At 40.6% G+C, this 13,895-nt stretch overlaps 1 protein-coding gene across 2 annotated transcripts in view; it reads left to right on the plus strand.

Annotated features, from left to right (window-relative positions):
- Nucleotides 1-13,895, plus strand: part of JADE3 (jade family PHD finger 3) — a 139,341-nt gene that overhangs the window by 71,702 nt on the left and 53,744 nt on the right. For both annotated transcript variants that reach the window (XM_030305913.1, XM_032592166.1), the window contains exons 2-3: nucleotides 1,505-1,561; nucleotides 2,344-2,423. In XM_030305913.1, coding sequence (XP_030161773.1) covers nucleotides 1,516-1,561; nucleotides 2,344-2,423 — 126 coding nt within the window. In that variant the 5' untranslated portion in view covers nucleotides 1,505-1,515. The remainder of the gene's footprint in view (nucleotides 1-1,504; nucleotides 1,562-2,343; nucleotides 2,424-13,895) is intronic.

Genomic DNA, 13,895 nt, shown 5'->3' on the forward strand with positions numbered 1-13,895 from the left:
TCTCAGTGGCACCACACCCAAGGCATAGCCTCCATCCCACGAGTGGGGGAAGAAGAAAGGCCCAACCATTCAGCTACTCTTGTGTAGAACTTAACCTCAGCAACAGGTAGCCGGGGCAGGGTGAAAAATGCTGACATCCTGCTCCTCCCAGGAAGAAAGCCTTCCAAGTGGGAGCTGGAGGAAAGGGAGCTCTGTGTTGTTGGCCGTACCAGTCTGGTATGAGATCTGTGCTGAGAAAGGGGGTGAAGGAAGGTGGTTCTAGGTCCATATACCACAAATTCTTTCTTTACTTACTGAGTTTTAGTTGATTTTCTTTAATAAGGGCTGCTTTATTTGCTGTATGCCCTTTGAGCCATTTCCAGGGATTTTAAATGAATAGGTTTTTGCTTTTTTAAGTAATTTTCACCAGTTTCACTGTGGAGTGGGTTGGTGAAGCTCTTCACACTGCATGGGCTTCCTCCTAAGAATCATATGTGGCCTCCCCAGTCTTTGGTACCTTCTGTATTGGAAAAATGTGATAGAAATGCCAGAAACGGAACTCTTTTAGCTTTTTAACATGCACTTTTGTGTCTGTTACTCTTGATTGCTCACGTTGGCCTTGTACTTGGGTTTCTATCTCCTTGGTAGATGAGTGGCTCGAAAGCAGTAGTCCTGACCTTTATTCCTTGTGGAATCATGATTGCCCCTAATAGCATCTTGTATACTGTGGCACATAAAAGAACGTCAGTTACTGGTTGTATCACTGTCTTTTCTTTTCATTTTTTTTTTTGATACTACTTTTGTAACTTTCGGTGCCTTCCTTTTTTCTTATACTCTAGTGCTGGTATGTTCCCAGAAAAGTGGTGCCTCTTTTTTATCTGCCATTGGCCACACACACACAAGGAAGGGCACTGAAGGTTTAGTCAAAACCATTCTGCATTTGTCACAGTATAGGAGCTTTTTAACAACATTCCTTGTGATGTATAGATAGATATAATTTTAAATTAGGCTAGTTGTTTGGGGGACGGAGACAGGGAGAAAAGAGGGAAAAAGGGGCAGACAGAAGAGCAGTGTAGTTGTGCTCTTAAAGGTGGGACATGCCTCACTTGTTGACCTTGGCCCTTGACAGCTCTGCCTTGCAAATGCTTTTTCCTTTCTTGCTCCTCCCGGACTGGGGTTCCCTGGCTGGTGATGGCCCCATGGCTATCCCCGCTTTTGGGTAGACAGTGATGTGGTCACATCTGAGGCTCCAGCCGATTCTAGACCATTAATCCATTGCTGCATGGGCTTCCTCCTAAGAACTATATGTGGCCTCCCCAGTCTTTAGTACCTTCTGTATTGGAAAACGTGATAGTAATCTTCTCCCATCACTGTAGGTCATTTGAGGATATTCTTGACAGAAATCATTTGATTTGTGTGATTTGCCTGCTACTGCTTCTTGAGATCTATAGGGCAGTGTTGACTGCCCCCTGGGATGGATGTCGTGTGTATTGACTGTTTTATTCAGTGTTGTTCTCTTTCCCAGGATGCTCCAGGATGAAACGCCATAGAACTCTCAGCAGCAGTGACAGTTCAGATGACTGTGAGTAGAACTGGCCAACAGGTGGTAATCTCTGTATCTGTACTCTTTGAGGACTTATTCTTTGACTTAAGCTCTTTCATGTTTCTTTCAGTGGTTAAAAAAAAAATGTTTCTAGGAAGGAAAGCTTGGGGTATTATTTGTCTTAAATTTCATTAGAAATAGATAAGTTAGGTGGGAGGATTGGGTTTTTTGTGGCATATTGCATTTTTTTTCACTTTTCATTTACCAAAACAACAGAAGCCAAATCTAATAATGATTTAACAGTGCTTTTCTGGAAAGGACAAAAAAGTATGGGAGCATAAATTGAGGGCCCCACAAGTCTAATTGTAACTCAGGTATTAAAGGTTTGATGGGATGAATCATCATTTGTAAAAGGCAACAACCTCATTAACAGTAGCATTTGGGGGAGGGCTGAAAGATACAGATTACTTGCCTCACATTTTTAGGTTTTCCAGTTGCTTTTGCAGATATTGTTTCTCCAGGTGGAACATGAATCATGTTATTCCAAAATGTTATGAGGTATGATTACACCCAATCAAATCTCCTCAGCATTAGCAGTGTCAAAGCTTTTACATGCTGGGAGGTCATCTATAAATGTCGTTAAACTCCATTATGAGTCTTTCTTGATTGCAATTTAACTGTTTTCTTCAGTGGTATGAGATCACTGTGCTCTTCTCCATTAATACCTTTCATATTCTCTTGGATGACATTGAGTTATATGACATTTAGTAGTATCAGCAAATAAGAAGTCTCAGTATTTTTTTTCTAATTATCTTTTTCAGGTCCTTCCACTTCCTTTACTCCCAGCTCAATGTATAGGAGCAAGTCAAAAATTCCAAAAGAACACAAGAAGCCTGCTGAGGTGAGATCAGATATTCAATTTTTAGACGTATGCCTGCATACCTCCAATGCCCAGATCCTGGAGATGTGAGGATTAAGCTATGTGCCAGTGGATAGACTTGTTTTCCTATGAACTTTTTGGTTTTTAAGAAAGATTCCATTTTCTTTTCCCTTTGGGAATACCGTAATCTTCACACTGATTTCATTTTGGTGATGACGCTTTTAAGTACCTGGCTTTAGAATATAAAACCTTCCCTAACCAAGAATTCAAAGGGAAGCCAGAGTTGGGGAATTGGGAAGGACCCAAAGATCTGGTCTGTGATTGGAGAGAGCTAAATTGGCAGGTGGGAGGCAGTGCAAGTAGAGATTGATGAAGAGGTGATGGATGGAGAAGGGAAGGACTAGGTTGAAGATCTGGGCTGTGGGCTTTGATGGGTCTTTACAGCCTTCAGATGGGTCTTTACCCTCCCGCCCAAGGAGAATGGATCACTCCTTGCGAGGCTGGTCATCTTCTGCCCCAAGGACAGCAAAGTGCCAGGGTTGCACTTGGACTTGGTTTAGTGGATCCTACAGACTTTCCTCTGTGATAATTAAATGATGAGAAACTGACATTGTGTCTTCACTTCTATGAGTAGACTTCCTTAGCTGCAAAGGAAAAGGAGTGTATTGGTTAACTGTTGCTACATTACAAATTATTACAAAATTAGTGGCTTGAAGGGACACCTGGGTGGTTCAGTCAGTTAAGCATCCAACTCTTGATCTCGGCTCAGGTCATGATCTCACAGTTTGTGAGTTCAAGCCTCACGTCAGGCTCCACACTATCAGTGCAGGGCCTGCTTGGGATTCTCTCTCTATCCCTCTCTGTCTACCCCTCCCCTGCTCATGCTTGCTTGCTTGCTCGCTCAGGTGCGCTCGCTCTCTTCTCGCTCTCTCTCTCAACAAATTTTTTAAAAAAGCTTGAAGAAAAAAATTAGTGGCTTAAACAGCACACATTTATTATCTCAGTTTTTGTGGGTCGGGAGTCTGGGCACAGCATCCCTAGGTTCTCTGTTCAGGGTCTTTCAAGGCTGCCATCAGTGTGCTGGTTGGGCTATGTTCTAGAGGTTCTACCAGGAAAGAACTCACTTCCAAGTTCATTTGGATTGTTAGCAGAATTCATCTCCTTGCAGCCAGAGGACTGAAGTCCTTGGGGTTTTTTTGCTGGCTTTTGATGGAGGATTACCCTCTGCTCCTAGAGACTCATAGTTTTTTACAGTGTGGCCTTCTCCATACATAGTCTCAAAACATGGCAGCTTACTTTTTCAGAGCCAACAAGGGGAGAGTCTTTTGCTCCAGTCTGCTAAGACTGAGTCTTATATGACATAACATAATCATGGAAGTGATATCCCATCCCATTTGCCACATAACATAACCTAGTCAAGGGAGTGACACTCCATCATGTGTGACATATCCTATTGATTAAAAGCAAGTCACAGGTTCCACCTACCCTTACGCAAGGTAGGGGAGGGGCATCGCTTTAGGGTGTCAGCCCTAAAAGAGCATTTCTTTCTTCCTTTCTCAGTGGTCACTTTTCATTTCCATCTTTTGCTTGGGATCTTTCTGGGCACAGTAAAATATCAGAGTATATTTATATGGATCCGTTTCATGCAGAAAAACTTAGGGAGTAAAATGCATATAAACAGAAGCAGAACAAATTTCCCATGTATCCAGAGGAGTCTTCGACTATAGAATGGTGAGAAAGAAACTTTGCTACTTTTCCATTTAGACAGCCAGTCCTAGAGCATGAAGTGACTCTCTAGTTTTGGGTCTTGAGTCCTCATAACTCCAGTTCAGCGAGAATAGCAGTCTTTTGTTGCAAGGGATAGGGGTCCTGGGCTACTGGAAGCAAATTTTTGACTTTATATTTCACACTCTACTATAAAAGAGAGAACCTGATATTGTAAAACAAAACGAGCTTTGGCATTAGAAGAGAATGAGTCCATGTTTTGCTTTGCTGGCTTATTTCATCTTGCTGAAATAATTTGTTTCGTCATAAAACACAGACATTATTTATCACAGCTACCTCTCATAGCTACCGTTTATTGAAATTTTATGTGCCAAGAGCTTTATATTAGAGAATCTGATTGTTTCCCAAAATTAAGCAATTTATAAGAATCTCCTTGGGTGATTTTAAAATTTTTATTTAATTACTTCATTTAAAAATTTAAAAATTTAATTTTATTTAATTTAAAAATTTTATTTAATAACTTACCTATATCAGTATGGACTCACGTATATTTATTTTATACTTTGGACTATAATCCAATAGTACATAATGTATTGTGTTGCTCAAATTGTTTCATAAGTCAGTGAAATCATCTCTTATTTTTCGCTTCAATTCCATTGATTTCTGTTCTTATTTTTATTATTTTCTTCCTTCTTGCTTTAGGTTTACTTTGTTCTTTTTCTAGATTCTTCAAATGGGTGCTTAGGCTATTTGAAACTTTTCCTCTTTTCTAATGTAAGAATTTTAGTTCTATAAATTTCCCTTTAAATTTTTTTAATGTTTATTTTTGAGAGAGACAGGGAGAGAGGAGAGAACGAGTGGGGGTGGGGCAGAGAGAGAGGGAGACACCGAATCTGAAACAGGCTGCAGGCTCCGAGCTGTCAGCACAGAGCCAGACGCTGGGCTCGAACTCACAAACTGCGAGGCCATGACCTGAGCCGAAGTAGGATGCTTGACTGACTGAGCCACCCAGGTACCCCTGTGAATTTCCCTTTAAACACTTCTTTAGCTGCATCCCATTAATTTTGATATGTTTTTAGTATATGTGCTGCCGAAGCAAGCACAATCTTGACATGTTTATTTTCATTTTCATCCAGTTCAGTGTAGTTTTTATTTTCCTTGAGACTTCCTCTTTGACCCATGGCTTATTTAGAAGTATGCTGTTTAGTTTCCAAGCATTTGGAGACTTTCCTGCTATCTTTCTGTTAATTGATGTCTAGTTTGAGTCCATTTTTGATGGAGAACATAATCTGTACAGTTTTACTTCTTTTACATTTGTCAAAGTTGGTTTTAAGGCTAAGGATATGGTTTATCTTGGTAAATGTTTCATGGGTACTTGCATGCTGTTTGTCGTGCTGTTGTTGAGTCCTACTGGATGTCAGTGTTCTTCTCTATCCTCACCGATATTCTGCCTAGTAGTTTTATCTATTGTTTAGAGAGGGTTGTAGAAGTCTCCAACTGTAATTATGGGTTTGTGTATTTCTCCTCTCCGTTCTGTCAGTTTTGCTTCATATATTTTGAAGCTCTTTTGTTAGGTGTATTCATATTTAGGACTGCCATCTCTTGGTAAATTTAGCATCACTTAATGTCCCTCTTTGTCTTTGATAATTTTGTTTGCTCTGGAGTCTGCACTATCTATATTAATATAGTTTTTGGCTTTCTTTTGATTCATGTTTACATTGTATGTCTTTCCATCCTTTTACTTGTAACTTCTACATATGATTATATTTGAAGTGAGTTTCTTATAGATGATGTATAGTTGGGTCATTTTTTATTTTTATTTATTTATTTTTTTTTTCAATATGTGAAGTTTATTGTCAAATTGGTTTCCATACAACACCCAGTGCTCATCCCAAAAGGTGCCCTCCTCAATACCCATCACCCACCCTCCCCTCCCTCCCACCCCCCATCAACCCTCAGTTTGTTCTCAGTTTTTAAGAGTCTCTTATGCTTTGGCTCTCTTCCACTCTAACCTCTTTTATTTTTCCTTCCCCTCCCCCATGGGTTTCTGTTAAGTTTCTCAGGATCCACATAAGAGTGAAACCATATGGTATCTGTCTTTCTCTGTATGGCTTATTTCACTTGGCATCACACTCTCCAATTCCATCCACGTTGCTACACAGGGCCATATTTCATTCTTTCTCATTGCCACGTAGTACTCCATTGTGTATATAAACCACAATTTGTTAATCCATTCATCAGTTGATGGACATTTGGGCTCTTTCCATAATTTGGCTATTGTTGAGAGTGCTGCTATAAACATTGGGGTACAAGTACCCCTATGCATCAGTACTCCTGTATTAGTTGGGTCATTTTTTAATCCACTCTTTCAATCTCTGTCTCTTAATTGGAATATATAGGCCACTTAATATAATTTTAGTGTAAACTTTTGGTATGATTTAGTTTAAGTCTGCCATTTTGTTGTTTGTTTTCTATTTGTTCTCTCGTTTTTTGTCTTCCTGTGGATTACTTGAATATTTTTTTGAATTCCATGTTGATTTTTCCATAGTGGTTTTGAGTGTATATCTTTGTGTAGATTTTTTTAATATTTGAATTTTTTAAATATTTATTTTTGAGAGAGAGAGAGCATGAGCAGGGGAAGAGAAGAGAGAGAGGCAGACACAGAATCCTAAGCAGGCTCCAGGCTCTGAGCTGTCATCACAGAGCCCGACCAGGGCTCGAACTCACAAACTGCGAGATCATGACCCAAGCCAAAGTTGGATGCTTAACCGACTGAGCCACCCAGGCACCCCTTTGTGTAAATTTTTGTTAATGTTTATTTATTTTTGAGAGCGAGAGAGCTTGCATTAATGGGGGAGGGGCAGAGAGAGAGGGGGGCAGAGGATCAAAAGTGGGCTCTACCCTGATGAGAGAGGCTCAAACTCACAGACCATGAGATAATGACCTGAGCCAAAGTCGGATGCTCGACTGAGCCACCCAGGTGCCCCTCTATTTGTTCTGTCTGTTTTTTGGTTCCTCTGTTTTATTTTCTGTCTTCCTGTGGATTACTTGAACATTTTTTTGAATTCCATGTTGATTTTTCTGTAGTGGTTTTGAGTGTATATCTTTGTGTAGATTTTTAGTGGTTGCTCTCGGGAAGCAATCTTTAAAAAGGAAAACCTTTTCAACGTGGTCTCGCCATTTTATCACTTCAAATGAAATACAGAAACCTTAAGCACTGGGGCACCTGGCTGGCTCTGTTGGTAGAGCATGTAACTCTTGATCTCAGGATCATGAGTTCAAGCACCACATTGGGTGTGGAGCCTTCTTAAAAAGGAAAACAGAAAAGGAACCTTACCACCATCTCGGTTCATTTATCCACCCCCACCTTCATAATATAATTGTCTTAAATATTTTCTCTACATACTTTGAGAACCGTACTAGACAGTGTCATAATATTTGCTTCATCCAACGAACATCATTTATAAAACTCAAGAGGAGGATAATCTATTATATTTACCTATTTTTTTACTCTTGTTCTTCCTTTTATTGATGTCCCAACTTTCCCTTTGTTCATTTCCTTTCTGTTTGAAGAACTTCCTTTAGCCATTCTTTTAGGGTCAGTATGCTGATGATCACATCTCCTGGTTTTCCTTAATCTGAGAATATCTTGGTTTCACCTTCATTCCTGAAAGATATTTTCACTTGATACAGAATTCTGGTTTGACAGTACTTTCCTTTCTGCACTTGAAAAATGTGCTGCTTCTTTGTGGCCTCCCTGGTTTCTGGTGAGAAATCTGTTCTCATTCAAATAGTTGCCCCCTGCAGGTAATCAGTCATTTCCTTTCCAGTTGCTTTCAAGACTGTTCTTTGTCTTTATTCCCAAAGTTGGATTATGATGTGCCGGGACATGGATTTCTTTTGGTTTATCCTGTTTGGAGTTTGATCACCTTCTTGAATCTAAGTTTATATCTTCTGCCAGTTTGAAGCAATTTTCAGCCGTTTTTTCTCCATCTATTTTTTTCAGCTCTGTCTGCTTTCTCCTCTTCTTTTGGGTCTTCAACTGCGTGAATGTAAGATCTTTTGTAATTTCCCCCCAGGTCCCTCAGACTCTTCTCTTTTTTTCAGTATATATTCTTTCTTCTGATCAGATTGGGTAATTTCTCTTGTTCACTGATTCTTTTTGTTCTGTTAATTCCATTCTTCTATTGAGCCTCTCATGAGATTGTTATTTCAGTTATTGTATTATTCCATTTCAAATTTTTTATTTGGTCATTCTTTACATCCTCCATTTCTCTGCTGAAACTTTCAGTTTGTTTCAAAAGTGTTTGTAATTTCTTACTGAAGCATTTTTATGATGGCTGCTTTAAACTCCTCATCGACGATTCCAGCTTCTGTGTCATCTCGGTATTGGTGTCTGTTGATTGTCTCTTCTCATTCCTAGTTCTTAGTATGATGAGTGATTTTCTTTTGTATTCTGGACTTTTTTGGTATTACGTTATCAGACAGTAAGTCTTATTTAAATGTTTTAGCAGGCCTCCATAGTAACCAGGCCAGTGGGGAAGTGGGGTGCTGACTCTACCACCAGTTTCAGAATTTCTAGACTTCTATCTTCTGTTATCTCTCTAGGAAGATGGTTCTGTTATCTCTCTGGAACAGGGGACACGTGTCTCCCTACAACCTGGTGGGGGTGGAAATCCCTACCTTGTTGCTTCTACTGATAGCAGGGCGAGTGGTGGTGGTCAGGGGTACTGCATTACCAGTGGATGCTAGGGACGGCGCCAGTGTAAGAGAGTGTTTGAAATTTGTTATTGCTGTGGGCACCAGAGACTTCTCTAATTCTTCTGGTGACTTTGTTTTTGTCTCTTGTCTTGGATTAGAGTCTTCTGTCTGTGCTCGTCCTCCGAGAGATTCTGTCTTTTGCAGCTCTCCCAGCATAAGCCACTGTTATTATCGCTGGAGGCTCAAGCATGGTGGTAGAGTACTGGGGAGAGACATTGTTCTCTAACCTTCTGATTAGATCTCAGTCTTTGAAATGGGTAGTGGTCCCGTTTCTGGGGTGAGATGGGGGAAGCGTACTTTAGGGGTAGAGCCTTTTTTTTTTTTTTTTTTTTTTTGCCCTTGCCTCCTGTTCCCCTGTCTGCCTCTAGCAGGTAGCCTCTGGAATTCTGTCTCTGTCCTTAGAATTCTCCCTCCTCTAGATGAAGGCTTCTTTCCCCCGCCCCCTACGTTGTAGGCTGAGGTTGGATGCTTTTCCCTTCTCCCTGGCACTAGTGAAATTACATCAGTGCCATCACCTGATATCCTTCCCCTGCAGGTGAAACTTTTTGTTCAGCAAGGGAGCCAGGACACAGAGCACCAGGGACCTAGACAGCACCACTGGGGGAGCTTTCTCCAGGTTTTCCACCATCCTCCCTGTGAGAGCCTAGTTGGGTTTCTAGGGAAAAAAGCTTACAAGAGGGTTGGAACCCCCCATGACTATAGCCCCAGGAACTTCATTCTCTCTTGGTTGTCCCCACTTTGCTCACAGCAGTTCGTCAAAATTTCTGGGTTAAATGTTTCTGCTGTGGCTTCTGCCCCAGGGAAGCAAATGCTCCTGTCCTGTGTCTCCCTGCAGGCATACCCATCTTTCCTTGAGTTGCCGTTTGTCCTGTGACTCATTTCTCTAAGGGACTTACCAAAAAAAATCGTTAATGTTGCTGCCTGTCTTGCCTTTTTCTCCTTGTGAGGATGGGAGTTTCTTTTTTTCTGACTGAAGCCTTATGTTTGTAATGGGAGTTTGTCATTGAAATGCAGTAAAAATGATTGTTTTCACTGGGGCTTAATTGGCTGCATTAATAGATACATATTTTCTTTGATGCTTAGTGCTTCAGTGAGATTCTGGTGTATGACCACCCCTGGTTTATCCTCTAGAGAAGAGTTTCCTAGGGGTGTGAACGTATGGTTCGGGGGCTTTCTTTGGTAACTTCTGCAACTTGTATGCAGTTTTTTAAGGGTATGTTTTTAGTGTGTGTGCGCGCCCGTGCACGCACGTGTGTGCTAGTAGCCTTCATCTGATTCTCAAAAGGGCCTGTACTCTTAAAGGTGTTTTTAAAAAGCCAGCTTTGGGGCGCCTGGATGGCCCAGTTGGTTACGCGTCGGACTCTTGGTTTTGACGCAGGTCATGATCTCACATTTTTATGAGTTCAAGCCCTGCATCGGGCTCTTTGTTGGCAGCATGGAGCCTGCTTAGGATTCTCTCTCTCTTCCTCTCTGTCTCTGCCCCTTCCCCACTCGTGCTGTCTCTCTCTCAAAAACTAAACAAACTTTTAAAAAAATAAATAAAAAATAAACAAAAAGCCAGTTGTTATAGAAAGAGCACATTGTACCAGATGACTAATTTGAATGTATTAAAAAGTCATCTTTCTCAAAAGCCAGGATATTTTTACATATATTAGTCTGACTGGTCTATAAAACATGTCAACCTATCTTAAAGGATTGATAGCATACCATCTGTAGCTCTGGAGTCTCATTTGTGTGTCCAGGACTTTCATAGCAACAGAGCGAAAGCTCGCGTATTTTAACTCCGCAGAGAACACTGCAATACCCTCAAATAGAGCCTGTTTGCACCCCTTTACCTGTATTTCTAACATGCTTGATTCTTTGGTTTTCTGACCCACAGGAGACAAAAACTACCAAGCTTGCAAATACACACTTACTGTACAAGAAAGGGATAGTGAGGGATGGGAGAAACACTTGCAAAGTAAACCTCAGATGTCATCTTGTGTGTGCAAGTGGCCCCGGTCTCCAACCCAGACTCAGTTGCTCCCCCGCGTCCATTACCAGGATGCATACACCTCTGTTTGGCAGTGGGCGAGGGGAGTGATCAGACCTTCCTGAGCTGCCCCAAAGCACTTCGCTTTATGGTAATTGATGTTTCCGTTGATGTCAACCCCAAGCCATCAAAATGTCCTGTTCGTTCTTTATAAGAAAACGGAGAAGTATTTTAAACTATTTAAAAAACATTTCTGTGAAGAACTATTTACATGGTCTTTAAAGTTTTCAACTTAGAAATTGAATAAGCTTTGCTCCATTGGAAAAACTAGCATGGGACACAGTGTCTTGAACAGTACAGGCTACTTCATCATCATATAAGAACGAGCTTGGATTCTTTACCAGGTTTTCTCTGCCTCAAGTGGTCGATTCTTTTAGATGACCTACACATCTTTTTTTTCACCCTAAGATTGTATAATTCTAAGAAAATCCCTTACAGTTAACTCCTTTTGATTAAATACAGTTAACCACGCGCTGTTGGGGGGTCTCATCTGTTTGTGGTCATTTATGTATAGTTTCAGATTTCAGTGACTATGAATCACAACTGGTCCGTTTCTTTGCTACATTCACATGGACCAGGCAGTTTTCCCGTTTGTGTCATACAGGAAGTAAATGTTTTTTTGGCTTTTCCTCTAAAAAATGTCACCGAAATGTTCAGACTGGCTGTGCTTTAAGAAACTGCCCACTGAGAGATGTTAATGAGAGCAGTAAAAGCCAGAGCTGTCCATGAAGGACATTTTCATTTTGTGGCTGTGGCAGGTTAAGCATTGATATTCTAATTGAATTCGTAGTGAGGCCTCCTTTGTTTCTGCAAGCATCCGAGAGGCAAGATGTACATGCCCTGTTAGACTTGGCCTAGCTGCTGGGCTGTATGTTAGCCCGTGAATCCCCTCTTTGACCATAAATGAGCAGATATCTGGTAAGTACAAAGGTTTTTTGTCTCAGGCACTTTTGGGGAAACTACCAGTGCATATAAAACAGGCATACAATTAAGAACTTCTAAAACTTCTCAACTTCATTACCTAGGTCAGTGTCAGCATCTAGTTCCTTCGTTCATAATCTTTCATTTAGCATCAAACGCCAGGTTGTATTTTGTGAAGTTTCTGTGTTACCTTGTGGCCCATGGAGTGTTTTCTGAAGTTTTTGATGGGCCTCTTGCTTGGGAATCCTGTCTTTGGGAGCCAAACCATGCACGTTTTAGTTGAGCTGTGAACTCTCATCTCCTTTATCCCATCGATGATTCCTTTATGGACTAGATAGATAGGAGAACTCAGCTACATACTTCTTTCTGCTTTTGGAAGCAAAGCTGAGACTGTGATGATGATAATAGAATAATAACCGCAGCTTGACTTTGTTTAGCAATTATCATGAGTCCGGTACCACGCTAAGCCCTTTACGTAAACTCATCCATTTACTTCTTATAACAAGTGTTTTTATTACAAGGTGTTTTTATTATCCCCATTTTAGAGATGAGTGAACTGAGGCCCAGAATTTAAATAACTTGTCCCAAATCAGTTGGTGAATCCAGTAGACCAGTCTGGGTAGACTGTTCCTGGTCCCATCTTACTTTCTTAAAAAAAATTTTTTTTTTTTTTTTGAGGGGGAGAGAGAGAATGCCAAGCAGGCTCCGCATAGTCGGCACAGAGCTGGACGTGGGGCTCAGTCTCATGAACCATGAGATCGTGACCTGAGCCAAAATCAAGTTGAATGCTTAACTGACTGAACCACCCAGACACCCCCATATTCCATTCTTTGAAGACTTTTAATTTCATTTTTGACTATATAAAACATTTGCCTGGTTCAGATATCCAACTGTGACCTAAAATACGTTCAGAGAGGTCCAGCTTTGGTCTGTTTCTCATCCCTATTTTCTCCCCCCTCCTGAGAATTAACCATTTTTTTAAAAAAGCTTTTCATTTATCCTTTTATTGTTTCTTTATGAAAGTACATACAAATATGTGTATATGCGTGTGCCTCTGTGTGTGTATAAAACGCACACCTCTACCCAGGATACGCTAAAGCTATTTTGTTTGCTTGTATTCATTAAAAAAATTCCTTTTCTTATCAAAAGCAGATTCATGAGACCAGTTTGGTAAATATATTTCATATCACTTTGCAGATATCTTCCTAAGTACTGAACTTGCATTCCTATCCCTTCTTCGGCATTTTATGTTCTGCCTCATGCTTGGGATATTTCTACAGCAAGATAAAGCAGACTCTTGCACTCTGCCTTGAGTAAAAATGCTTCTCTGGAAACCTTGGGTCTGATGCCATTTAATCTGGCTAGCTTATAAAATTGAAATCAGGCTTATCATATAAGTCTGCTATTTTTCTCTAAAAGTGAAAGGAAAATTATAATAGTCATTAGATTCAGCCTTCATTTGCTTAAGGAAAATAGGTATGAATTGATTGATGTTCCTGCAGTCAGGTTTCCAGACTTCACAGAATGTCTGTTCCCTGGAGGTTTGGTATTTCTGAAGCCGTGGACAAGGGCCAGATTTCACTGGCCTCTGCTTTTATATCGCTTTGTCTAAAGTCTTCAAGTTACTTTTTCTGTTTGGTAAACATGTGTATTAGTTTCCTGGGGCTGCTGTAACAAATCACCACAAACTGGGTGGCTTAAAACAACTGGAATTTATTGTCTCACAGTTCTGAGGCCAGAAGTCCAAAATTGGCCAGGCTATTAGGGGAGATTCCATCCTTTGCCACTTCTAGGTTCTGATGACTATCAGCATTTATTGACTTGTGGATCAGTGAGTCACTCCAAACTCTGCCTCCCTGGTCACACTGCTTCCTCCTGTTCTGTCTTAAATCTGTCTCTGCCTTTCTTTCGTAAGAACACTTGTCATTGGATTTAGAGCCCACCCAAAAATTCTGGGATGACCTCTTCATCTCAGAGTCCTTAAATTATTTATGTCCGCAAAGATCCCTTTTCCAAATAAGGTAATATTCACAGGTTCCAGAAATTAGAATGTA

Source organism: Lynx canadensis, chromosome X (genome assembly GCF_007474595.2).
Source record: "Lynx canadensis isolate LIC74 chromosome X, mLynCan4.pri.v2, whole genome shotgun sequence".
NCBI classification, from domain to species: domain Eukaryota; kingdom Metazoa; phylum Chordata; class Mammalia; order Carnivora; family Felidae; genus Lynx; species Lynx canadensis.